The following is a 28,000-nucleotide window of genomic DNA, read 5'->3' as shown; positions in this document are numbered from 1 at the left end:
CCCTCGATTGGGTCTTCCTTTTATTCTTTTTATTTTATTTTAGACTCAAAAAACCAGAACACAAATGCAGGATGGAGGGAAAAAACATCATAAATTTATATTAAGAAAAAATGCATGCCACATGCATGGCAGAAACTAAGAGGATTCAAAATATGTGGCAATAAATTTCATTTCAAGAAAGGCTGTATGATAAATACTGCATGTTGTGCTGAAAGCAGTCCATCTTTTCTTTGCTTCTTTGGAAATTTATTTTGTTCTCTGCTGTGCTCTGTTCACTTGGTTCTTTTTCACCTTTACTTCCCACCCCCTAAAGGTTATAACTATGTGGATATATTTATACACAGATATGTACATACTTATTCACATATACACAAAATTTACCTTTCTTTGGAGAGGAAAGGCTTAGGCACAAGCACAGGCACAGGGAGAGGACAAGCTGAGTGACCCAAATGGTTGGGTCCCCATTTAGGCACCTCGGAGGACTCACAAGTTGTGTTTGTCTTTTGTTTCAAAGAGGACCATGATATCAGGGAAATGATGACAAGACTTGCACTTGACTTTTATTTGAGTGAGGGAGGGCTGTGCAAAGTTTGCAGCCTCCTCCAGAGTCATCTGGGTCCAGTGGCCAGAATGGAAACAGCCCAAGATGTAATGGAAGACCTTGGCCTTTTTTAGGCTAAGGTAAATTTTGATGGCTGAAAGCTGCCTAGTTAACTTGGGGCTTACTAGCTAGATTTCTTTTTCAAAGACAAAACCTTAAACCCATTTCACTCTGGAGCTCATGGATTGGGCAACAATAGGTCCCTGTCCAACCATCACTTAATGGCTATTTTTAGGCCATCCTGGCTCAGAGCAAATGTAAATAGTAACGGTTTCTCTTTGGGCCAGCAACCCTAAGGATCTTCCTCTCCCAGTTTGACTTTTTTTTTAATTAAAGGGGCCATCCCTTGACTCACTTCTTAAAGAAGCCTATTCACTAAATGAGCATTACTTCACTCAAAATAAGAACCTCAAAAGACCTTAGCCTAAAAGGGCCAGGGTTTCTCATTGCATCCTGGGCCATCTCCAGTTGTTCTGATAAATATCTGGCTACTAGACCAAGATGGCTCTGGAGGTGAAAGCGAGCCTGGTGACCTTGCACAGTCCTCCCTCCCTCAAATCAAACTCAAGTGCAAGTCAGGACATCATCTCCCTGATGTCATGATCCTCTTTGAGAATGAAGGGCAAACACAACATACACACACAAATATATACAAATATACACACATACATATATGCTTTTCCTAATAAATTCTACTCCTGATTTTTGTTTTTGTTTATGCTTCTCCTATCTGTCCTGACTCCTCTACTTCACTTCTGCTCACTACCTTGTCCTCCTTACTTAGCCTACCCCTACCTCCAAGGATCCATTCCATCCTTTCATTCCTATGAATCTAATTGCCTTTCTATAATCCCTATAACCTATTTCTTCATTCTCCCCTTTAGAAATCCCTTTCCTCCAACTCCCAATGATCTAAACAACCTTCTATACCCCCTATTCACTTTCTCTTGGCTCTAGAGATTGCTTCATTACCCTCTCCATTCACCATTTTATTTCTTCTGAATTTAGAAATCTTTTGTGCTCTTCCAGATTTATTGTTCCCTCTTAAACCCACTCTGGATGAAAGTTAGATTACCAGAACTACCAGTCCTCCTGCCCCACCTAATTCCTATGTGTCAATTCTTTCTCTTATACTCAGGTCTACATCAATCTTTCTTATAAACTTCCCATTGATTAATGGCAATATTAGACATGTTACACATTGTACATATAGAAAAGGTAAATGGTCTGCCCTTATTGAATCCCTTGTAATCAGTCTTTGGTATGTACCCTGTGTTTCTCTTGCATATCATATATTCTGTTAAGTTCAATTTTTAAAACAAAGGCCTGAAAGTCTGACAGTTGACCCAATATCCATTTGTTTTTCACTCAGGATTATGCTTAAATTTTCTGGGTATGATATTTTTGGTCAGAACACCAATTCTTTTACTCTTTGATACATAGTGTTCCAAGAACTGTAGTCTTTTGGTGTCTCAACTGCCAGATCTTGTGTGATTCAAATTGTGGCACTGACAAATTGTTTTTTTCTTATTGCTCTTCAAAGTTTATCCTTGAGCTGGGGGTTGCAGAATTTGACTATAATATTCCTATGTGTTTTCCTTGGTTGAGTCTTTTTCTAGAGCTGTCTCTCAGTTTTCATTATTCTCACAAATTGACCTTCATGGCCTCTGGGCATAGATATTTCCAGCCTTTCTTTCTTTAGCATTTTAAAATTTGGTTCTTTCCCCATCTTGCTTTAATTAGTGGGGTGTCAGTATGCAACCCTCATCACTTCTGCCTCCCACTTTCTCTTGTCCAGGGCAAAAGGGATTAGTGGTTTTCCTGATGCATTCCCATGATGGAGGAAGTGATTTATTGGTATCTGCATAAGAAAGAAACCAAAAAGGGAGCCAGACAATGGTGTACTAGTAAAGGTTTCACAACTGGCTTTCTCAAAGAAAAGTAAAAAGTGAGTACGATATACTTTTACATTTTCTGTTCATTGAGATCATCGTTTTCTTATGTCTAGAAAATCATCAAAACCATCAAGACCTAACTTGCAGCTTTTGTTGATTTCCTTGAACTAGATGTCCACATGACATATTTAACAGCCAGCCCTCCCTAGCCTGGTTCAAGTGAGTTCCAGCACATCCCTTGAGTGTTGAAAGTAAATTTCTGGGAGAATATGACTGACTTCATTTTGTTCCATAACCTACCTTTTGTTTTGTATGACCCCTGCATGAACCTCAGGACCAGCTGCTACAACAGGTTTACTTCAGGGTAAACTTTTCAAATTGGCCAAAAAAAAAAAAAAATCCCAGCATTCCCTGGAAACGCTTTCTCCATTATCTCCTATGACAAATAGTTCCCTAAGATTTAGGGTAACTAAGTATACTCACAAGGTACTACTGGAAGTTGAAGATTTACCAGGGACATTACAAGCATACCTTTTGGTGTTGGTATAACCAGTTTCACCATAATGGATAACCATCAGTTTTCCTTTGTCTCCAGTACTGTATAAATACTACTAGCTGAATTGTGAATGCCACACCTTCCCTTCAAGGCCAGGTGAAGTTTGACAGACCCCGTACTCTGATTCTTCCTGCATTTTAAGCATTAGCTTGTGAAAAGGATAAAACAATTAAACAGGAGTCAGATTTACCATCCCAGGACAAAGCACCTGCTACTCCTGCGGGGAAAAGGAACAAAGCCTGGAATGCTGGAAAAATTCCATTAGGTCTCTCTCCTTCCCCTCTCCTCTCATTTCTCCTTCTCCCCATCTCTCCTCCTATTTCTTTCAATAGCAGAGGACCCAATAATTCATCAACTGCTCTTTCAAGATAAATTAATCTTTCAAAAGGTACAGGAACCTACAGGGGGAAAATCTATTCTTCATCAGATTGTCACCAAAAGGAAGGAACTTGATATTGGCTTGAAAATGAAGGGATCCTGGAGGGAAGGAACCACACCTTCTAGAACGAGGCATAGACAATTGGATATCTAAGGATAGGGGATGGGCACCATAGATTTGGAAGAAGTAGGTTACAAAGAGCTCAGTGGAAGGACAGGTAGGCCCCAGGGCCTCATATTCTATAGTGGAAGTTAGCCCAAGGACAAGAAGTGACATTGAAGTAGCTAATCCTGAAGACACAAAGGAAAATAACTTCATCAACAAGATAAAACTACTGTCCCAAGAGACTAATAAGGAATTAGACAGAGCTCCCCACCAAACTTATTTCAGAAAACAAAATGAAGGGATGAAGGAAGAGCAGGAATGAGAGGATGACACTAAAAGTATGAAACTGTCCAGCTAATTATCAGAAATTTTAGGGCAATCATATAAAGGAGAACTCATACTTGAACTTATTTGCTTGGTCTTCAGAGAGGAAAACCAAGCATAGATGTTAGAGAGAAACCATTTTTAAATTTATTTAAAAATAAAAAAGAAACCTCACCCAAACCCCAATTAAACACCTTCTAACAGTGAGAGCTGTCCCCAGGAGGGATGCATTGCTTCAAGAGGTGCAAGGAGCTCTGAAGAGGCAGATAACCACTTCTGGCTCTTAGGGGGGATTCACTTTGGGAATGGGAAAGACCAGGTGTCACTGAGCTCCCTCGCCATGCTCCAGTCTGTGCCACAGACAGCCTCAAGGGATGGATCACCCAGGAAGTGTCAGAACAAGAGAAGGATGACTCTCACCACGAAACCAGGTGTGATGTCTTGTGACCTCCATCTTCCAGGAAAAGGCAGGACCTCACTGAACACATTCCTAACTCTCCTCTGCACAAAGAATCCTTGATGAAAAGGAAGAGAAGCTCTCTGGCTGAAGGCCTTCCCACACTGAGTCCTTACTGGGCTTGTGCTCAACATGAATTTTCTGATGTCTAACAAGCTCTGAACCTATTTGTATGGCTTTCCACATTCATTGCAAGAATATGATTTCTATTTTCTGTGACAGAAGACATATGAGAAATCTCTGATGAGATTTTATCCTGAAGGATTTTCCATGTTGATCACATGAATGAGGGTTATCCTCTATTTATGGATTCTCTGGTGCTTAGTACGGAAAGAGTGTGCAGCAAAAGCTTTACAACATTCTAGGCACGCATAAAGTTTCTCTCCAGTATGGCTTCTCTGAAGCATAAGAACAGACCAATACTTGAATGGCTTTCCAGATTGATTACATTCAAAAGTTCTCTCTCTTCATTGTGGCTTTTATGATGTTCAGCAGACTGGAGGGCTATGTAAATGTCTTTCCTCATTTACTACCTTCAAAGAGTTTGTCCTCAGTGGGGATTCTCTGATGATCTTTCAGAATAGAGCACAGGGTGAAAGCCTTTCCACATTCATGATGTTCAAAAGATTTTTCTCCAGTCTGGTTCTTTCACATACAGCAAGAGTGGCCTTCTATGTGAAAGCCTTTCCATATTTATTACATTCATGAGTTTTGTAAGGTTTGTCTTGTGGGATGATCTAAAGTTGAGGAAGACAAAGAGTTTCTTCTAAAAGCCTTTGCACACTGCTGACATTGATAAGATTTCTCTCCAGTGTGGCTTCTCCAATGTCGAACAAAGTGTGCACTCTGTTTAAATGCCTTTCCACATTGACTGCATTCATGTTTCTATGGAATGTGCATTTTCTGATGTGCAGCAAAATGGGCCCTCTGTTTGAAAGTCTTTCCACACTGATTACATTCATAAGGTTTCTCTCTAGGGTGATTTTTCTGATGATATGTAAAATGGGACCTATGCTTAAATGCTTTTCCACATTGATTACATTCATAAGGTTTATCTCCAGTGTGGACTCTCCGATGTGTAGCAAGACTGGAGCTCTGTGTGAAAGTCTTACCACATTGATCACATTCATAAGGTTTCTCTCCAGTGTGGATTCTCTGATGTGTAGCAAGACTGGAGCTCTGTGTGAAAGTCTTTCCACATTGGTCACATTCATAAGGTTTCTCTCCAGTGTGGATTCTCTGATGATAAGTAAGGCTGCTGTTGGAACTTAAAGCCTTGCCACATTGATTACATTCATAAGGTTTCTCCCTGGTGTGGCTTCTCTGATGTACAATAAGAAGAGAGCTTCTTCTAAAAGCCTTTCCACATTGATTACATTTATAAGGTTTCTCTCCAGTGTGGATTCTCTGATGTACAGCAAGACTGGAGCTGGATGTGAAAGCCTTCCCACACTGATTACATTCATAAGGTTTCTCTCCAGTGTGGCTTCTCTGATGTACAATAAGATGAGAGCTTCTTCTAAAAGCCTTTCCACATTGATTACATTCATAAGGCTTTTCTCCGGTGTGGCTTCTCTGATGTACAGCAAGACTGGAGCTGCATGTGAAAGTCTTCCCACACTGATTACATTCATAAGGTTTTTCCCCAGTGTGGATTCTCTGATCATAATTAAAAAGGGACCTCTGTTTAAATGCCTTTCCACATTGATGACATTCATAAGGTTTCTCTCCAGTGTGGGTTCTCTGATGATAAGTAAGGCTATAGTTGGAAGTGAAAGCCTTTCCACATTGATTACATTCATAAGGTTTCTCTCCAGTGTGGACTCTCTGATGTGCAGCAAGAGTGGAGCTCTGTGTGAAAGTCTTTCCACACTGATCACATTCATAAAGTTTCTCTCCAGTGTGGATTCTCTGATGATAAGTAAGGCTGTAGATGGAGCTGAATGCCTTTCCACATTGATTACATTCATAAGGTTTCTCTCCAGTGTGGATTCTCTGATGAACAATAAGATGAGAACTTCTTCTAAAAGTCTTTCCACACTGATTACATTCATAAGGTTTCTCTCCAGTGTGGATTCTCTGATGTACAGCAAGACTGGAGCTGCATGTGAAAGCCTTTCCACACTGATTACATTCATAAGGTTTCTCTCCAGTGTGGCTTCTCTGATGCACAATAAGATGAGAGCTTCTTCTAAAAGCTTTTCCACACTGATTACATTTATAAGGTTTTTCTCCAGTGTGGATTCTCTGATGTACAGCAAGACTGGAGCTGCATGTGAAAGTCTTTCCACATTGATTACATTCATAAGGTTTCTCTCCACTCTGGATTCTCTGATGTATAAGGAAGGATGAGTGTTCACTAAAAGCTTCACCCCATTCATGATACTCATGTGGTTTCTCCAGAGTCTGAATTTTTAGGTGGTTAAAAAGGGATGACTGTTGACTCAAGTCCTTCCCACAAGGATGACAATCATAAGGTTTCTCTCCTGTGTGGATTCTGAGAAATACAGCACAGATTTGTCTCCCACTGTCACAGGGACCACCACTTATGATGCTTTCCTCGTGAGTTTCTTTCACAGAAGTGACTGGTTTTTCAGTAGCCTCTTGCATTTCAGGTCTAATTTCTCCTTTTGCAAGAAACAAACAATAAAACATATATAGAGAAATATGTACACACTTTTATAATTATAATCCCTTCCTGCCGTTGGGATAAAGTAAACTAACTGATCTACATCCTACTTCCCCAGGATAAGAGAAAAGTCTTCAAAATTAAATGGACAGAATTAAACATTTTAAAATGCCATTAGCTCCCATCTGCAGGTAACTTGCTTAACAAAGGGCTTCACACACAGTCACATTGGATCCTCACAAACACCTGTCATAATGGCAGGATCCACATTCTTATTACATTCCCAAGTGAAGCCATGAGCTCAGAGTGGCTGAGTGACCTGCCCAACAGCTCAGCAACTGAGACTACAACTTGAACCCTACAAGTGGTCAGGCTCTCTCCATGGTACTAGATAGCCTTTCTCCACTGAACTTTTTTTTGTTTTCAAGAAAATTTATTTTACTACTGCAATGTTGACTTATTCCTTTCTTTTCTTTGGGTCTTCTATTCCCTGACACACAAGGATATTGAAAATAGGCCAATTAACAGTCCCATGATAAGTTCTAAGTGTTCAAGTCAAAAAAAGTATCAATGTGGCAGACTTCACCATCACATTATTTTAAGGAATTGTCACAGTCACCCCCAATCTTGAGTAACTGCTGATCACTCAGCAGCCATCAACTTTGGGCAAGAGCTTTCACCAAGAAGATTATGACTCCATAAAGGCTCGATGATGGTTAGTTTTTTGTAGTGATAAAGTATTTTTAAAAATTATTTATTTTTAGTTTTCAACATTCATTTCCACAAGATTTTGAGTCTAAATTTTCTCTTCATATCTCCCCTCTGCCCACTCCAAGACAGCATGCATTCTGATTACCCCTTCCCCCAATTTGCCCTCCCTTCTAGCACCCCTCTCCCTTCTCTTATCCCCATCCCCTCTATTTTCTTGTAGGGCAAGATAGATTTCTATTCCCCATTACCTGCATATCTTATTTCTCAGTTGCATGTAAAATCAATTTTTAACATTAGTTTCTAAAACTCTGAGTTCTAACTTCTCTCCCTTTCTCCCTCCCCACCCATCCTCACTGAGAAGGCAAGCAATTCAATATAGGTTATATATGTGTAGTTATGCAAAAGACTTCCATAAAAGTCATGTTGTGAAAGACTATATTTCCCTCCATCCTATCCTGCTCCCATTTATTCTATTCTTTCTTTTGATTTTATCCCTCCTCAGAAGTGTTTACTTTTAATTACCTCCTCCTCCCATTTGCCCTCCCTTCTATCATCCCCCCACCCCACTTATCCCCTCCTCCTCTACTTTACTGTAGTGTACGATAGATTTTCATAGCAAATTGAGTGTGCATGTTATTCTTTCCTTAGGCCAAATGTGATGAGGGTAAGATTCACTTTTTCCCTCTTACCTCACCCCTCTTCCCTTCCAATGAAAAAGCATTTTTTGCCTTTTTTATGTGAGAGAGAGATGATTTGCCCCATTCTATTTCTCCCTTTCCCCTCTCAATATATTCCTCTCTCACCCCTTAATTTTATTTTTTTAGGTATCATCCCTTCCTATTCAAACTCACCCTGTGCCCTCTGTGTATATGGATATAATCAAGAAACGATACAAGGCCCTTTTTTTTTTTATCATGGTATCCAGTAGAAAAATAATTTCTTTCCGGGATATATATTCCAGATCAGTTGTTTTTCCACTGAGTAATTTTACATTTTCTCCTATTTTTTCATTCTTCAGATTTTGTTGGATTGTTTATGCTTCATAGAGGCATTAGCTTCTACTTGCCCAATTCTAATTTTTAACGAATTGTTTTCTTCAGTTAACTTTTGTACCTCCTTTTTCATTTATTCAAATTTCCACTTTCACAGTTATTTTCTCCAGGTAGGTTTGTACTTCCTTATCCATTTGGCCAATTTACTTTTTAAGGAGATGTTCTCAGTGAATTCTTTTTTAATTGTGTCAGTTGTATTTTTAAAATCATTGGTCAATTTTTCTTCTACCTCTCAAATATGGCTTTTAAAATCCTTCCTGAGCTTTTCCAAGAATGCTTTGTGGGCTTGAGACCAGTTTATATTCCCTTTTGAGGTTTCAGGTGTGGGTATACTGTCCATGCTGTCCTCTTCTGGATTTGTATTTTGACCTTCCCTGTCCCTGTAGTAAGATTCTAGGGTCTATGCTTTTCTAATGTTCTTCTGGCTCACGGTAATTGACTTTTTCCTGGCTTTTGAAGTGGATTTCTGCTTCTGGGACACAAGGGGCTCTGTTTCAAGTTTGTGCTGGGAACTTGGGTCCTGGTTACTGCCTTTGTGTATTGTGACCTCGGGTTCTTTTAGCTAGAATCTATATAATGCTATAGCTTACTTGGTGCTGAGTTGGCTTGCATATGCCAAGGCAAAGGCCAGGTGAAGTTTTTCTGAGTTTCCCTTAAGTTACACTTAAGCTCCTGGTGTGAGGTACAGGGGAGGGGTGATCTGCTCATGGGAGGTCTCGTCCTCTTCTAGGGCTGCACTAGAAAACAGGCAGGCTCAGTGGCTGGTGAACCTGTCTGCACTGGTGTTTTGTCCAATTCCCCTGGCTGTGCTAAGGCATGCCTGGGGTCCTGGTGTTGGCTCTTACAGACCTCCACCCTACTAGCACTCAGGATCTCCTGTTGCTCCGCTGAGGTGGAGCTTGATGGGTCACTTCTGGTCCTGCACTGGTCCCCTTCAGCCACAACAAGAGGGAACCTTCCTGTCAATCTCCCTAGCCTCCTGAGCTGAAAGACTTTATAACATTTCTGCTGGCTCCACTATTCCAGGACTTTTCCTAGGACAGTATTCTCTGGGTTTTTCAAGATCAACAAGGGAAGGTGAGAGCATTTACAATGTACTCCATCATCTTGGCTCCTGGAAGTTCAAGTAGGTGACATTTAGTCTGTGGGCTGTTAGTCTGAGGAGTGGCTGCTACTGCTACTGTGGGCCTCTCTGAATTCTGAGGACTCCAGTCCTCTCCTGAGAAGTCTGGGAGTCCTCACTATTGCTTCTGACTGAGTCCACCCTTGGCTGTTGCACCTCTGCTATGGCTGAGTGAGTGCTACTGTAGGCCATGTGCTCTGTACTCCCCCACCCCCGAGGAATAGATTCTTCCCCTCAACTTTCCAGGCTCTCCTGGGCAGGAAATCTGCCAGACTCTGTCTTCCAGTGGACTGTGCTACTCTAAAATTTATCCAGACTCACTTCTTAGTGGTGTCTGAAGGAGTTTGTGGGAGAGCTCAAGTGAGTCCTTGCTTTCATTCTGCTATCTTGGCTCCATCCCCTCTTCCTATTTCCCTAATTCTCTTTAAGGCATCCTCCCATTATTGCAGGCTCACAAATGAGGTGTCATGAACTCAGTGACTCTCACACATTCACACTCCTGGCCATCATATTCAGTTTGCTGCAAAGTCCTGTGATTCCATCTTGGTAACACCTCTGTCATACACTCCCTTTTCTCCCAATACTGAAAACTGTTTTGGTTCCGACCCTAATCACCTCACACCTGAGGTATTATAAGAACCTGCTGCTTGCTTCAGCTGCCTCCCTTTGCTCCACTCATTGTTCCACTTACTTCTCAAAGTTCATCTTCCCAAAGTTCTATAACTGACCATGTCACCATGGCCAACAACTTTCTGTGGCTCCCTAATAAAAGGATCAAATATAAAATCCTCTCTAAGGCTGTTAATCACCTACCCCTTCATCATCTCCCCTTCTCCTACTCTCCTAATTTTCTTTCACCTTATTTTCACACCACATATGTTATACTTCAGTGGTAAGGGCCTCCCTTACAATTTGTGAACAGGACACTTCACCTCCTGCCTCCATAGGTCTTCCTCACCATCCCAGTGCTGAGAATGCTCTCCCTGGCTTCCCTGAAGTTCCAGCTAGAGCTCACCTTCCACAAAGAGTCTTTCCAGGTTCCTTCACTTTGGGGCCTTCCCCCACTCAATGAGCTCTAATTTGCTGAGATCATGACAGGTTGTGACACTGTTGCTGGCATCTGTCTGCCCCACAACTCTGTGAGCTCCAGGACAGCAGAGGACGTTTTTTGTATCTCTTTAAATCCTTGGTGCTTAGCAGAGGGTCTGGCACATCACAGGGATCTAAATGCTCACTGACTTGAAGACACCCAACCCCTTTTGCATTTTCAGGGGAGATCCATGCCCATAAATGCCAAACAATGACTAACTATGGGATGACAGATTTATGACTGGAAAAGAGATTAAAGGCCTTGGTGTCCAACCCACTCATTTTACAGATGGTGAAAGTGAGGCTCAGTGGTTCAATGACTTGTCCAGGATCCAACTGCTAAAAAGCATCTCAAAAAGAATTCCATGTCAGGTCTTTAAGCTGCAAATCTAACACTAACTTCACTCCCATACCTAGAAGACTCTTGTAACCTCAGCTCTCATACCTACTTTCCCCTCACTCACCTGGATGGCAGCTCCTCAGGCTTTCTTGCTCCATCAGCCAGGATGCTTCCCTTTCCTCCAAATAAAAGATGAGATCTTGTCTAGGAACTGGCAGCCCTGGGCATGGGGAATCAGGAATGAGAATGGAGAAAACCTTGTAATTTAGTTCCCTTTAGAGAAAAGAGAATGTTTGCACAACTAGAGAATCACTCCATCATGTTCACACAAATCTGGCTGTATCCTACCATTAATGCCTGTAATGCAACTAACCCAAAATAGGATGTGCCAGGTCAGCCTTGAGCTCCAGTAAAGGGGTCCTTGATGAGTCAGCTTTGGCCCTGGCCCCTCCCCTGCTCCTCACTCCATGAAACCCATAAAAACCTTGGACCTGTTCATTCAGGGAGTCATTACCTCTGCTGCTCACACTGTCCTACTGGGGAACTCAATGAACCTTAGTTAGCCAAACTATGCCTCTGACCCAGCCTGTTTTCCTACCATTGAATGAGGCTTGCAAGAAAGTCCACAGGATGGTTTCCAGAAGTCCTCAAGGAAGGTTTCCAAAGCATTGATTTTTGGGAGCTTTGGGGAGAGGTGGGGAGAAGATCATGGAGCCAGTTTCGAGTCACAAAATTTGGTCTTGGTTCTCCTTCCTCATAGGAGGATGGACCCATCGCATAGTTTCCATTATGTACAACTTAGAGGCAGCTGGTAGAGCAGTGGAGAGAGCCCTGGGCCTGGAGTCTGGAGGGCCAGGCTCTAAATCCAGCTCAGATAGTTAGGAGCACTTTGTTGCTGGACTAGTCACTTAACCTCTGTTAGCTCTAGTTTTCTCAAATGTCAAAGGGGGATAATAATATCATGATAATAATGACATGATACTACAAAGAGAGCACTGAGCACAACAGCTGGGGAACAGCAGCTGAACAGAAATGCTGGTTCCCTTCCTTACTTTCCCACCCTCTGGGCTGGAACTTGGGGCAATGAAGAGGAAGAGGAAGGACAAATGTGCCCCAGAGGCACAGCTGGGAGCTACAAACTGAGGCTGCTCACAAAGAAGAATGTCCTAAACACTTGGCCCCTCCCAAAGAGGAAGGGGGGGTAGGGCAAAGCCACCTGAGCAGGGTGCAGACATTGGGCAGACACAATTCATGTCCAGGGAGAGGCTGGACTACATGATGGGGGACTACTTCCACACCTGACATGCTTCAACACTGATCTGATCTTAGACCTCAAACGACCTGGAAAAGAGAGTTTCAGGAGCAACGAGGAAACCTCCACGTTCTCCTCACCCAATATAATGACCTTTTATAGGAAACCTAGGCTGCAGGAGGACCCTGACTCTGTGACACAGGAGACCAGCAGTTTTCCCTTTCCAGTAACTGATAAATGCTCCAAAGTCAGCATACTCAGGAATGAAGATATTCCCTTTGATATCAGACTGAGAGTGGCCAGAGGAAGTGTCCTTACCTAGGGAGAGCAAGTTCCCAGCATTCTCCAGCATGACCTCCTTGTACAACTCCTTCTGAGGATGGTCTATGAGGCCCCACTCCTCTGGGGTGAAGTCCACAGCCACATCCTGGAATGTCACCAGCTCCTAAACCATCAAAAGTCACAAGACTTAGAGCTGAAGAGACTCCAGAATTCATATAGTCTCACCAGCATCAAGTGAGAGGAGAAAACTGAAGCAATAACAGAGGATTTACTCAAAGGTTGTACCCTTGATGAGTGTCAGAGTCAACACTTAAAACCACAGTCATTAAGAGTCCAACAGAATACTGAGAAAAGCAGTAGATAAGGACAGATGAAATAACTCTGAGAAAGGTTTTAGTATGGAATGTGCCTCCTTATGAAATGAGTGTGGACGTATGTATCCTTACTGCGAGGCAGCAAGAACTGGGGAGAAGAAAGAGAGAAGATGATGTGAAATTCCTTCTTTCTCAGATTCTGTGAGATGTTTGTGAGAATCTCATTAGTACAGAGTATTCTGGGAAGGGGCAGAAATTTTTGTGTGATTATAGAAAAGAGAGGAAAGAAAAAGAAAAGATCCAATTCATTTCCTGAGAAGCTGAAAGAAAGTCTTATCTGGATAAAACATGAAAATGATTCCCAAGACATACTAATATAATCTGGACTGATCTGAGGGATATGACTTTCCACTCAAGTGAAGCAGAATTATCTGTTGTTATTTTGAGGTTTTGAGGCTATCCTGGGTATGATGTGTCATGGTGAAAAGATGTTATACCTTTGCTTTATGGTTGTTTTCATTCAACAATAGAACGTATTTCTTCATTATTAAATTTAGCTACCACAGTTGGTCATTTTTGTTGTTCTTTGTGTTCAAGGAGGACCAAATGACATCCCTATGTCACACCCCATTCTCCAGCTGTAAGAAAGGGAAACCCAACCTTAGATTACACTACTCAACTTAGACAATCTCCAGTTGAAGCAAAGATGAAAAAGCAGCTAATCCACTAAGACTGCAATGAGAAACTCTTGTTTTCACCAACCTCCTTCTCCAGCAGCCAGAAAGGGGAACTTAGCTTTGAAAACAGTCTTATAATGCAATGATTATTTTGGTCCTACCAATATATGTGTTTTATTCTAAATAATCTGCTACTAAATGATGAAGCTGTATCAGTCTGTGTATTCACTACATCTATAGATAACTTAGACATAAGAGAATATCTACATTAGTCTGGCTCAGAGGGTAGGGATAGTTTTTCCCCCAAAGAAGGGAACTTAATCCTACAATCAAACTGAAAACGAATCAAAGCAATTACATACCTACTGATTTAAAGGATCTTTTCACAACCTCATCAGCTGTATGTTTATTTTGTAACATGTACCGTCAAGGTAGGTGAACTTATTCACCTGTTTAAATTTGTCCATTTGCTGTAACCAATACATGGCACTATCCTGAATGGTGGAGAACCTCAATTTTTTTTTAACATAAAAACACCTTTTATTTTCCTCCCAATTACATGTTAATTTTTTTTTTAACATTTTATCCCAAAGAGATCATCAAAATGGGAAAAAGACCCACATGTACAAAAATTTTTGTAGCAGCTCTAATTTTTATGGTGGCCAAGAACTGGAAATTAAGGGTTTGCCCATCAGTTGGGGAATGGCTGAACAAGTTGTGGCATATGAATGTAATGGAATGCTATTGTGCTACAAGAAATGGTGAGCATGCAGACTTCGGAAAAACCTGGAAAGGCTTATAGGAACTGATGCTGAGAGAAGTGAGCAGAACCAGGAGAACACTTTACACAGTAACAGTGACAGTGGGTGATGACTGATTGAGAGAATTAGCTCTTCTCAGTCATGCAAGGATGTAAAACAATTCCAAAAGACTCAAGATGAAAAATGACATCCACAGACAATGAAATATGGATTCTGAATGCAGATTGAAGCAGATTTTTTTTTTTGTTCTGCTTCATGTTTTTCTCAAGGTTACTCCAATTTGTTCCAATTCTATACAACACAACTAATATGAAAATATACTTAAGAGGAATGAATATGTAGAGCCTCTACCTGATTTTATGCTGTCTTCAGAAGTGGGGGAGGCAGCGGTTGAAAATTTAATATTTACAGCAGTGAATGTTGAAAACTAAAAATAAATAAAACTTTTAAAATAAAGGAAAAAATTACCATTTTTTCCCTTTCAGTTCCAAATTCTATCCCTCATCCCTTCCTTGCCTCCCCCTTCCCTGAGACAGCAAACAATCAGATATATGTTATCTGTGTGCAATCATGTAAAACATTCCCATAATAGTCATTTGGTAGAGGAAGATATTAAAAAAGAAAAAGACTGAAAATGAAAAATACCATGTTTCAGTCTCTATGCAGTCAGTATCAGTTCTTTCTCTGGAGGTGGACAGTATGCTTCCCTTGTCCTTTCAGACTTTCTGGGATCACTGTATTGCTGAGAATAACTAAGTCATTCACAGTTCTTCAATGAACAATATTGCTGTTACTGTGTACAATGTTCTCCTGGATCTGTTCACTTCATTTTGCATCAGATTATGTACATCTTTCCAAATTTTTCTGAAAACATCCTGTTTGTCATTTCTTATACCACAATAATATTTCATTACAATCATATATCACAGATTTTAGCCATTCCCAAATGAATGGGCATCCCTTTGATTTCCTATGCTCAGATAACACAAAAAGCTGCTATAAATATTTTTTGTACAAATAGATGCTCCCTCCCCCCCGACACACATTTTTGATGTCTTTGGAATATAGACCTAGCAGTGGCACTGCTGGATCAAAGGGAATGCAAAGTTTCATAGCTCTTTGGGCACAGTATCAAATTCCTCTCCAGAATCAATCTATAATTCCACCAACAGTGCATGATTGTCACAGTTTCCCCACATCCCCTCCAAGAGCCATCATTTTCCCTTTTTATCATAATAGCCAATCTGACAGGTATGAGGTGAAAAGTTAGGGTTGTGTAAATTGGTATTTCTCCAACTGATGGTGATTTAGAACATTTTTACATGACTAGATAGTTTTGATTTCTTTCTCTAAAAACTGCCTCCTCATAACCTTTGCCATTTATCAGTTGTGGAATGACTTCTGTTTTTAGAAATTAGACTCAGCTACATATTTAAGAAATTAGGCATTTATCAGAGATATTTGTTGGAAAAAATTTCCCCTAATTTTCAGCTTTTCTTATAATTTTGGTTGAATTGGTTTTGTTTGTGCTAAACTCTTTTAATTTTTCAGTACTACAATTACTGATTTTACATTTTATTATGTTCTCTATCTCTTGTTTGGTCATATGCTCTTCCTTTATCCATAGAGCTGAGAGATAAATGATTCCATGCTCTCCTAATGTGCTCGTGGTATCACCCTTCATGGATAAATTATGTACCCATTTTGACCTTATCTTGGCATGCACTGTGAGATGGTGGTCATTACCTAGTTTCTGCCATTGTGTTTTTCCATTTTTCCAGCAGCTTTTGTGAAATAATGAGTTTTTTTCCAAAAGCCTGGATATTTGGGTTTATCATATACCAATTTACTAGGGTCATATACTATAATGTAATTTGTAAGTAATGTATTCCCCTGATTCATCACTCTCTTTCATAGTCAGTACCAGATTGTTTTGATAATTACCACTTTCTACTACAGTTTGAGATCTGATATGGCTAGACCACCTTCCTTCATATTTTGTTTCACTGATTCCCTTGATATCCTAGACTTTTTGGAGAACTTCTATTTTCTTGTTATTAGTGTCAGGACAAAATTAGCACAAGCATCAGAGAATCAATCTACCTTCTGGTATTCAGTTACATGGCAATAAGAGTAATTGTGGAGAGTTCCTTCATATAATAAAAAAGCAAAATTTAATAACTTTTAAGTTGTATTCCAGCTAATTCATGAGAAAGACACTGACAGATTTTTCGAGAGAAATTAAGGACCTAAACACACCTCTACAGCTCTGGAAACTTGAGAGAGCAAAAGTCAAGACACTGAGTTACGAAGCCTACTGACTGACCACATACAGGAGAGTTTGGCAACACCTGAAGATACCTTGATACTTGGGAGATGCCATCTCTGTTTCCAAACTTCCACATGCACGACGTCTGTATGGCCAACGTGCATTGAACGTGACGGTCTTCCATTTTCTTCATTAGGCTATCATTCACTTTATCAGAGATTTTGATATCTGGGAATAATTCTTCATCATCTGCATAAAATTGCCCTTTACTTTTTTTATCATTATGATTTCTTCTAAAAACACCTAATTCATGGTCTATTTTTAACCCATATATCAACTTTCATTTTCTTTATTCTATTATTTTACTTTGGAACAATTAAGGTATTTATTGATCTTCTACACTTTCTGAGATTCCCAAGAATTTATAATTCTTTTTTCTCCCATTGGAGCCTCTTGAGTCACTGTCCTTCATTGCATAGCAGTCATCATGTGGGCTTTCACTACAGGAAGGCAATCCTCTTACTGATAACTGATCTCTGATTCCCTAACTTATACCCCAAAAAGCTATTCCAAATCTCTTTCCTTTGCAGGTCTCCCACATCCATCACTCCCCACCATGGGATAGGGTTATGAACTCCAAACCTCCGTGGGAGGAGAAAGCTCATTTCAGACATCTCGTTCCTCATCTGGCTCAACATCTTTGGGACTCCTCTGACTGCTTCACTGTGCCCTTTAAATGGGGTACCTTCTCTCTCCAACCTGTTTTCATGATTTTTTTGTGTGTTGTCTTCCTCTGTTAGACTGCCAGGTCCCTGAGGCTAAGTGACTTCTGAAAGCCACCAGGAAAAAGACTTTAATACCCTGCAAAGGACACTGGAATATGCAAGACTATTCCAAAGCCACTACAAATGAGGAGAGGATGGAAGAATGAGCAGTGGTGCTCAGTATGCAGCCCAGGGAGACCTATCCTGCAAATGCGAGCTTAGCAATGTGGGATAAAAAGTGGATGCTCAATGATAAAAAAAAGAGAGAGACAAATATATTTAGAAAGAAAATCAGAACTGAAGAGAATTGTTCTTTTGCACTCCATTTAGCTTTTAAAAAAATTAACCATGGTCTAGGGCCAAAAGGTACTGTAAACAAATGTAAAAAAAGCAGAAATTATCAATGTATCCTTTCATTCCCTAATAAAATAAGAATGGAAAATTGGTTCAGAGACCACAACAGATTCAAATCCAAATGGAGACACTGATATTTTCACTTTTCATACTATACTAATAAAATTATGGGAGCCACTAGGTGGCAGAGCAGACAGAATGATGAGTCTCGAGTCAGGAAATTCTGAGCTCAAATATGGCCTCAGACTCTCACTGGCTGAGTGATCCTGGATAAGTCACTTGACTCTGCCTCAGTTTCCTCATATGTAAAATGAGCTGGAGAAAAAGAAAACTACCCCGATCTTTGCCAAGAAACCCCCACATGGACCACAAAGATGTGGACGAGAGAACAGCGTCAATAACAACGACCACAAAATCATGAAGGCAGTATTTGGGAGGGCTGAAGGGAAGAGACCTACAACAACAAGGGCCTGAGGAAGAGCAGTGAGGGCTGTGGGGGCAGCGCGTCCACACCACAACGTCTGGCATAGAGCAGTGCTCACCAAAACCACCTGGAATCGCTAACGCAGAAGACAGAGATGAATGAATGGAACAGATTCAAGGAGGGAGATTCAGAATCACTAGCAGTCAGGAACTCAGTGCTTGACAAAGTGGAAAACAGACTTCTTATGGTGAAAAGAAACTGCTGAGAAAACTGGAAAGCCGTCAGGAAGTAGATGAGGACTGGCTCTGTGAGACATTCTATACGGCTGTCATTGTGGCTCAGCTATTTCAATCATGGCCCTCATGACCTCATTTGGTATTTTCTTGGCAAAAAAATGATCAAGGAAAACAGCCCTGACACTTCAGCGTCAGAGGGTAAAACAGAAATTAAAAGAATCCTCACATCCTGTAAAGGATCCCAAAGTGAAACCTCCCAGGAATACTGTAGCTAATTCTAGAGTTAAAAGGTCAAGGAGAAAAAGAGTATAAGCAGCCAGAAATAAGCAATTCAAACGTCAGGGAGTTCCAGTCACACTAACACAAAATTGAGTAGCTTTCAGAGTAAAAAATCAGAGAGTATGGAATATGATATTCAGCATGACAAAGCAACTAGGATTACAACCAAGCATCACACACCCAGAAAAAATCGAGCACTTGCTTCACCCCCACACCTAGAAACCTCTTGTAATACCAGATTTCATACCTGCTTTCCCCTCACTCACCTGTCCTGCAGAACCTCAGCTGCCAGGATGCTTCCCTTTCCTCAAAATAAGAAATCAATTCTTCTCTGGGAACTGGCATCCCTGGCCACGCGCAATGAGGTATGAGGATGGAGAAAAACTTGTAATTCAGTTCTCTTTAGGGAGAATAGTGTGCATACAAAGCTATCCCATTTTGAGAATCACTCCATCCTGTTCACACAGATCTAGAATAATACCTGTAATGCAAGTAATCCAGACTAGGATGTGCCGATCAGCCTTGAGCTCCAGCAAATTATACCTTGACGAATCAGCTGTGGTCCTGTCCACTACCCAGCTGACTGGTTGGTTGGTTGTCGTCTTTTGTTCTCAAAGAGGACCAAAATGACATCACTGTGCTAGAGTCAAGTTTCAGTGTGTCCGACTATGGCTGATCAGACCAATACAAGCTCAGAATGCTCTACCACAGGTCACACAAAAATAGGCCATGTGAACACTTGGGGTGGATACTCTAAATTTGCACATCCTGTATTTCCTTTGAGCTGTTTCAATTTGCTTTGTTCATACAGCACAGCACCTTCTCTGATATGAACACACTATGCTGAGCAGTCCTGTGCCAGTGTCTCCCATGCCACACAATTAATTCCAACTTCTTGACAGAGAAAGTCCTTGTATTGCTTCTTCTGACCACCATGCGAATGCTTGCCCTGTGTGAGTTCTCCATAAAATAGTCTTTTTGGCAAGGGTACATTTTGCATTTGAACAACATGGTCAGCCCACTGGAGCTGTGCTGTCTGAAGCAGGCTTTGAATGCTTGGCAGTTTAGTTGGAGTAAGGACCTCAGTGTCTCAGTACCTTATCTTGCCAGGTAAGCTTCAGAATTTTCCTAAGATAATTCAAATGGAAGCAATTTGATTTCCTGGCTTGGTCTGGTATACTGCACAGGTTTCACAGGCATACAACAATGAGGTCAACACAACAGTTATGCAGACCTTCAGTTTGGTAGCCAGTCTAATACCTCTTCTCCCCTACATTTTCGTTCAGAACCTCCCAAACACTGAGCTAGCTCTGGCAAAGCAGTTGTTATCTGTTTAAACTAATTATCTGCAATAGAAAATAAACTGAGGTACAAATTTTCCAAGTATATACAAATTTAACAGTAACAATTGAAAGGTTACCTTTCAGTCAGGTCAACTAATTCTTTACTAATTTGTGATAAAGGAGTGATTTACAGAGCTTATTTTTTATAATAGAGGAAGAAAAAATACATCAATCTCAGGAAACGTTTGAACATATTTCAAATGGACAAAGCAGATCATCTGATTACTTGCTTCTCCTGAGCTTTCTTAACCCATATTCTTCCTGAATCTATCAAACTGAGAATCTATCAAACCCAGAAGTCCTTGCTCTGCAGCTGATGAGTTTTGCAACCAAAAGGATTACTTTAAAGGAGCCTATGGTTTGAAGAAAGACTGGAAAAGAGGAACTTGTGGTTTGTAGTTAGCAGTCACACTCCATCCTCTGGCTACCGGAAAGGGAAAATCAACCTTAGAAGATTACACTACGCAATTTACACTTAATCTCTACCTGTAGAAAAAGTTAAAAAGGAGCTAATCCACTAAGACGGGAAAGAGGAATTCAGCCTTTCCTCAACCCCACTTAATCCAGCAGCCAGAAAGAGGAATTTAGCTTTTGAAAAGTGTCTTATAATACCATGATTCTTTTAGTACTACAAAGATATGTCTTATTCTAAATTATCTCCCACTAAATGATAAAGTCTTATGGATCTATGTATTAACTAAATCTACAGGTAACCTAGACTTAAGAGATTTATGTTAGTCTGGCTTAGTTTACAGAGCAAGCTTTTCCCACAGAAGGGAACTTAATCCTACAATCACACTAAAAATAAGTCAAGGTAATTAAATACGACCTGATTTAAAGGCTATTTATTTTCACAACCTCTTCATCTATACGTACATTCTAGAAAGTACACTGTCAAGGTAAGTGAACTTATTTACAAGATTCAAAATTTCTCCATTTGCTATGATCAATGGTTCCTCATATGGTGCCATGCAGGATAGTGGAGAACCTCTATTTTTTTTTTTACATTTTAAAAAATATATGTATCTTCATCCCCACCATTACATGTAATAACTTTTTAACGTTTGGTTCTTTCCTGCTGAATTCCAAACTCTACCCCTCTTTCCCTTCCTTCCCTCCCCCTCCCAGAGACAGTAAATAATCAGTTATTTTGTATCGGAAGACTTGGAAACAAAGAAACACTGAAAGAAAGAAAGTGTCAGTTCATTCTCTGAAGGTGGAGAGGACGCTTCATCAGGAGGCCTTTGGGAGGGTTTTCGATCACTGAATGCTGAGAAGAGCTGAGTCATTCACAGTTCTTCAGTGAACAATATTGCTAGGGCTGTGGACAGTCTTCTCCTGGTTCTGTTAACTTCATTTCGCATCAGTTCATACAAATCTTTCCGGGTTTTTCTGAAATTATCCTGCTTGTCATTTCTTATAGCACAAAAGTATTTCATCACAGTCATACACCACACTTTGTTCAGCCACTCCCAAACTAATGGGATTTTCTATTCTCAGCCACCACAGAAAGAACTGCTATAAATATTTTTGTACAAATAGTTCCTCCCCCAATACACAGTTTTTGTGACATCTTTCAGATATAGACCTAGCTGTGCTATTGTTGAATCAAAGGATACGTACAGTTTCATAGCTCTCTGGGCAGTTTTCAATTCCTCTCCAGAATGGTTTGATCAGTTTATAACTCCACCAACAGTACATTAGTGTCAGTTTTCCCACATACCCTCCAATGTCCATCATTTTCCTTTTCTGTCATATTAGCCAATTTTATAGGTGCAAGTTGGTGTCTCAGAGTTGTTTTAAATTTCCATTTCTCTAATCAATAGTGATTTAGAACATTTTTATATGAGGATAGTTTGATTTCATTGTCTAAAAATTGTCTGTCTATATCCTCTGATCATGTATTAGTTGAAGAATGACTTGTATTTTTACAAATTAGACCCAGTTCTCCATATATTTAAGAAATGGTACCTTTGTCAGAGATACATCTTAGAAAAAATTTCCTCCAGTTTTCTGCTTTCCTTATAATTCTGGTTGCATTGCTTTGTGTGCTGAAACATCTTAATTTCATGTGATCAAAATGATTGCTCTTACATATTACAATGTTCTCTATCTCTAGTTTGGTCATAAACTCTTCTCTTATCCACAGATCTGAAAGATAAATGATTCCCTGTTCTCCTCCTTTGCTCATGGTGTCACCCTTTACGTGTAAATCATGGGCCCATTCTGACCTGATCTGGGCGTACAGTGTGAGATGCTGGTTATACTTTGTAAAGAGTTAGTACCCAGAGGTCATAAATAATCCCCCAAATAAGAAAGTACCCTACAGAATCCTGTTAGGAAACAAATACAGACCTAATACTTAAAACCGGCATAGATCAAGCACAGCAAGTAACCACAAGGCAGCATCACTGATGAAAAGTGACAAAAATGTTAAACAAGGAACTCTCAGTACAACAGCAGACCGGCGGAGAATTCTAGAATAACCTGGAGACTGACATGAACTCATACAGAGGGAAGGGAGCAGAATATCATACAAATAACAACCATCTCTCGTGATGAACAACTGGGAATGACTGAGCTCATCTTGGTGTTTCAATGGTCCAAGACAATCCCAAAGGAATCATGATGAAAAGTGTCATGTACCTCCAGACAAAGAACTGACGGTGTACCAGTAAAGACCAAAGCATACCACTTTTCTCTTTCTCTCTTTCTTTCTTCCTTCCTTCGTACTTGGCTCAAGTTTTCTTCAACAAAATGAATAATATGGAAATTTCTCCCATGATTAGACATATATAACCCACATCAGATAGCTTACCATCTCAAGGACTGGTTAGAGAGGGAGTGTGGGAAAGAATTTGGAACTTAAGACAAACAATGATCATCGAAAATAGTTTTAAATGTCATTGAAGAAAAATACTATTTAAATGACCACAGTGAATTAGTCAAAAATGTCCACTATGATCAAATGGTATTTTTGCCAAGGAAACATGCTATTTCAACATTAAGAAAACATAATTAATCAGATTCAAAACCAGAGTATCCAAAATCACATGGTCAACTGAATGTAGAGAAAAAATCTTTGACAAAGTACAACACTCATTTATGCTAAAAACACAATAAAATGTATCGGCATAGTGGGGCCTTTGTCAATATTATTACAACATTTACCTAAAACCAAAAAGCAAGTATACATGAAATGGGGATACATTAGAATCCTTTTCAATAAATCTGGAAATGAAGCACGGATGCTTCCCCTCTCCACTATTACTTGATATAATTCTGGAAATGCCAGAGAAAGAAATGAAAGGAATGCAAACAGATAAAGAAGAGGTCGAGTGATTCCTGTATGCCCATGATATAAAAGTTTACTTGGAAAAACCCAGAGAATCAGCAAAGATATTGAGAAAATACACAGCTTAAGTAAAGTTGTAGTGACAGAGTAAGTCCTCAAAATCAATAGTATATCTATTATATTCATAAGAATAATAATAAAATGCAAGGAGAAACATTCCAAGTAAGTAAAATCTGCATACACTATTTGGGGATGAGCCCCTCAAAGAACAGTAGAGTTGTATAGGTTCAAGTATAAATCGACTACTTAAAGACATGAGAGATGACCTAAACAGCAGGAGGAATATTCGGTGCTCATGGCTTGGGTGAGGCAAAATAATAAAAATGACAATACTAGCCAAAATAATTTACCCTTTTAATGCCATACTAATAAAATAATGTGGTCAGCTAGGGGGCAGAGTGGAAAGAAGGTTGGGCCTGGAGTCAGAAAACTGGAGTTCAAATTTAGCCTCCATCCCTTCCTTGTTGTGGGACCCTGGAGAAGTCCCTTAATCCTGTTTGCCTCAGTTTCTTCATCTGTTATATGATGTGGACAGGGAAAGGGCAAACCATTCCAATATCTCCACCAAGAGAATCCCAAATAGGATAACAATGAGTACAATTTGTAAGGACAAAGATGGAACAACACTTCCAGAACACAAATTATTTTATAAAGCGGCAGTCATCAAAACCATTGGACTTTGGTAAAATAACAATGAGAGAGAAATCAATGGAAGAGACTGAAAAGGGAGATGCAGAAGCAAGAGAATCCAGTAATCCAGTGTTTGATAAAGTAGAAAACAACTACGTTGTGGAAAACCAGCTGTTTAGCTTAAAAAAAAAAAAAAAACAACTCCTGAAAAAACTAGAAGGAAAGTCAGGGAGGAAATGAGGCTTAGACCAAGATATTACACCATACTCTACAATACATCCACAGGGATGTTACTGTTGATGTTCAGTTGTTTCCAACACATCCTATTTTTTATAATCTCATTTGGGGTTTTCCTGGCAAAGACACTGGAATGCTTTGCAGTTTCCTTCTGCAGCTCATTTTACAGATGAGGAACTGAGACAAACAGGATTAAGTGACTTGTCCAGGGTCATACATCTCCTAAGTGTCTGAGGCCAGATTTGAGGTCAGGTCTCCCTGACTTCAGACTGGGGCCTCTATGTACTGTGCCATACAGCTGCCCCTTCCCTATGGATATGTGACCTTAATATTAAAGATTACACTATTCAAAAAATTAGGACAGAAATAGATCATGTATCTTTCACAGGAACAAGGAGGAGATGTATTCTGGGCCAAACAAGAGACAGAAGCAATTATAAAAATAAAGTAGAAAAGTGATGATTTGCAACTGAAAACTTCTTCTGCACAGACAACACTGTCCAGGACAAGAATCCAGGATAAGAAAGTAGTTAAATGGGAAACAAAACCAAACACTTTGGTATGAAATTTCTGTGATAAGGGTTTAGTGTCCAAGATACGTAAACAACTAACAGACAGAAGACTAACAGCTGTTCTCCAATAGATAAACGGTCAAAGGACATAACCCAAGAATTCTCCAAAGAGAACTGCCACATATTCCCAACCACAGGAAAAATGCTCCAAACCACTGACAAGAGAAAGGTAAACCAAACAACCTGGAGGCTTCATCTCATAGTCTGCAAAAGTGACAAAAATGACAAAAACTGGCAGCAGCCCATGTTGGAGGCGTGTGGGAAGATGGGCACACTAAGGCAATGTTGGGGGGGCTAGGAAATGGTAGAAGGTCATGAAGGTCTGAGTTCAAATCCAGCCTCAGACACTTACTAGTTATGTGACCCTGGTTGGTAAGTCATTGAACTTCTGTCTGCCTCAATTTCCTGAACATAGTAGACACAGGTAACCAGCCCCAAACCCCTTTCCAGTCTTCTTCCACCTCTCTGACCCAGGGACACTGGCCGCCTGCCTGCCGTCTCCTGACTCTGTGACTTTCCAGTGGCTGTCTCTCACGCTTGGAATGGCCTTCCTTATCACCTTCTGGCTTCAAGTATCAACTAAGAGCTCACCTTCTTAAAAACAGATTTTCCTCTGTGAGCCTCTAAGACATCTCCCTTCTGTACTGTAGAGAGCTTGTTTGCACAAAGCTGCTCACAGGTTTTCTCCCCATCAGACTGGGCAGGGGTGGGGTTTTCCTTCCTTTGCATACGCAGTAGGCTAGCACAGTGTCCCTACCCTTTCTGAATGCTTGTAAGACATGAGAAGTGGGAAGGATGCAGAGAGACCTGGGAAGGCTTGTGACCCGAGGCAGGAGGACTGGAGCAGCACCAGAAGGACAATTTCTGCTCTGCTGACAGCCCTGCAAAGGACCAGAGCTGGGGGAGCCTCAGAGCTCTGCTCCAAGCCTGGCCAGGCAAGACTCAGGGTCAGTGTGGGTCTCCTGTCCCTTCAGCTGGTACTGGAAAGATCTTGGAAAGGAAACAAAGAGGAGGGGGGAGAAGGTCCATGGAGGTGTGGGGGAAGGGAGTGGCACAGAGATGTGACCCCTACAGAATAAAGAGAAATGAGTGACGTGGTCTTCCTTGTGACTCAGGGATCATGAGGGAAAACTTAAAACGTGAACATGGCAGGGCAGCAATTTGGGGTGGGGGGGGTGACTGGGGACGAGATGCCAAAGTATCAATGTATCAGTTTAAACCCCCAAAGGAGGGAGCAGGACAGTGTTGTTACTAGTGTTTTCAATTTCCAGCCTGTTTTTATAATGAAGCAATCCTAAGGTGAGGTATTGCCACCTTTATAGACAATCCTCTAGGTTTGTGGAAAAGGTCTCTTTGGCTGATGATGGCCAAGTCTGTGAATGGACGGCACTCACCTGGGCTGGGGCTCTGAGGCTCCCAGGGGCCATTCCCTCAGGCTCCAGGCTCCCTGCTTGGGCCAGGCCGTGGTCCTCCGCAGGCTGATCTGGGGAGAAGGATCCCAGAGGGGCAGAGGTCCTCCCTTCCTCTTCCTGGGCAGGAGGCTGGCCTGCAGGGAGTCAGAGGGTGAGGTCCCACGGGAGTTACAATGACCTTGGTTCTGCCCTCAGGACAGAGACCCCAACATACAGAGGCAGGGAGAGCAGGCCGGGGCAGTTTGGAAATGGAGGTGGTCCCAACAGGAAGACTACTTCCCTCCTGGTCCTCCTCCTTCTCTTCTGTTCCCTTCCCCTCCCCCAATCTCCTTCAGAGAACCAGGGTCAGAAGGGGCTGGGGATCCGGGGGGTGAGCCCCGTCAGCGCCTCAGCATCACAGACCTCCCTCCAGCTGCTCCCCCGCCCTCCCTGCACCCCCTCTCCCCAGCTAACACACACAGTATCCAGACAAGACTGACTGCTGGATCTAAGGAGGAGGGAGCTCGGGAAGGTGGGGGTGGGGAGGGCTCCGGGATGGAGCCCCCCCAGGGAGACCAGGCAGGGGGAGCCCGAGGCGGGGAGCCCCAATTCAGCCCCTGAGGGCCCTGCCAGAAGAGGGGGCAGGGCAGCAGGAGGCCTGGGGCTGGGGAGCCCAGGCAGGGTCTGGCAGGAGGACATTCTAGCCCAGCTCTTGGCAGGGAGGTCAGGGACACTGCGGGGACCGAGGGGCTCCGGGGGGGGGGGGGGGGGCACTGAGCCTGGGGGAGCAGGAGGCCGGGGTCCTGGGGTCTGACTAGGAGCTGGGGAGGGCTCTGGGACCCTCCGCGAGAGTTTAGGGCTGGGGGGAGCCAGAGGCTGGGGTCTGGTAGGGAAGCAGCCCCGGAGGTGGGGGGGGGCCAGGTGGGGGGGCGCTCTGGGGTCCGGGGTCTGAGAGCAGACACAGTGTTAGCGGAGGGAGCATGTCCAGCGGCCAGGCCTGGGGCCGACCTGGAGGGCGCTGACCCCGGGGTCAGATGGGGGCGGGGCACCCCGTGGGGGGGCGGGGCTCCCTCAGACTCCCCGGGCCCACGGAGGGGGCGTGTCCTCCCACCCTCTGCCCGCCCCCCATTCCTGATTGGAGGAAAGAGTCTGGACTCGGGGAGGGGGAGAGGGAGGGCCCGGAATGGGGCTGAGGGGGCAGGGCTGTGCCCGGGACAGCTGCCCCCTCCCCCCCTTCCCCACCTCCCGCCCCGCCCCAGGGGCAGCTGTGTCCTCGCTGCCCCCTCCTGGGCCGCCCCGGGAAAGCCCGTTTCCACACGTTCCCCGCGTCCGGAGCCGGGGCCCTTCCCTCCCGCCGAGGGGGTCACAGCGCACCTGCCATCCCCGAGCTTTGGCCCCCGAAGCCCCTGCCCAGCCTCACGTCGGCCCGGCCGCTTCCGGACAGCCGGACCGTACCAGGAAGTCCCGCCCCCTGCTCCGCCAGCGCCACCTGCCCATTGGTTTCCTACGCCTTCCCTTCCAGGGTGTGGCCCCACCCCCCTCCCCCCTCCGGCGGCGGCACTTCCGAACTCCATTTCCCGGCGGCCTTTGCGCCTACCG

The 28,000-nt window shown here is 42.2% G+C and overlaps 1 protein-coding gene across 2 annotated transcripts; it reads right to left on the bottom strand.

The window, feature by feature from the left end:
- Positions 1-7: 7 nt before the first annotated feature.
- LOC140508152 (uncharacterized) lies at positions 8-27,898 on the bottom strand. Of its 2 annotated transcripts, none has more exons than XM_072615920.1 (5): positions 27,776-27,898; positions 26,405-26,556; positions 12,832-12,958; positions 11,386-11,481; positions 8-6,947 (listed from the first exon to the last, which is right to left on the bottom strand). In XM_072615920.1, exons 1-5 carry the CDS (start codon positions 27,780-27,782, stop codon positions 5,203-5,205), a joined length of 2,127 nt encoding a protein of 708 aa, XP_072472021.1. In that variant the 5' UTR covers positions 27,783-27,898; the 3' UTR covers positions 8-5,202. The 2 variants fall into 2 exon arrangements, with proteins under 2 accessions (XP_072472021.1, XP_072472022.1); XM_072615921.1 differs by having other exon boundaries at positions 8-6,944; positions 27,776-27,881.
- Positions 27,899-28,000: the final 102 nt, after the last annotated feature.

This window comes from Notamacropus eugenii, chromosome 5 (genome assembly GCF_028372415.1).
Source record: "Notamacropus eugenii isolate mMacEug1 chromosome 5, mMacEug1.pri_v2, whole genome shotgun sequence".
Classification (NCBI taxonomy): Eukaryota; Metazoa; Chordata; class Mammalia; order Diprotodontia; family Macropodidae; genus Notamacropus; species Notamacropus eugenii.
The sequence above is the reverse complement of the archived record's forward strand: the minus strand, read 5'-3'. Positions and strand labels throughout refer to the sequence as shown.

Bases quoted from the DNA above. Each gene is read 5' to 3' on its own strand.
- LOC140508152 (XM_072615920.1), bottom strand. The intron at 12,959-26,404 runs GTGAGTGCCGTC...TTGATGGTTTAG, and splicing joins GCCTCAGAGCCCCAGCCCAG to GAGCTGGTGACATTCCAGGA. The intron at 6,948-11,385 runs GTGAGTGAGGGG...TGTTTCTTGCAA, and splicing joins CCTGAGGAGCTGCCATCCAG to AAGGAGAAATTAGACCTGAA.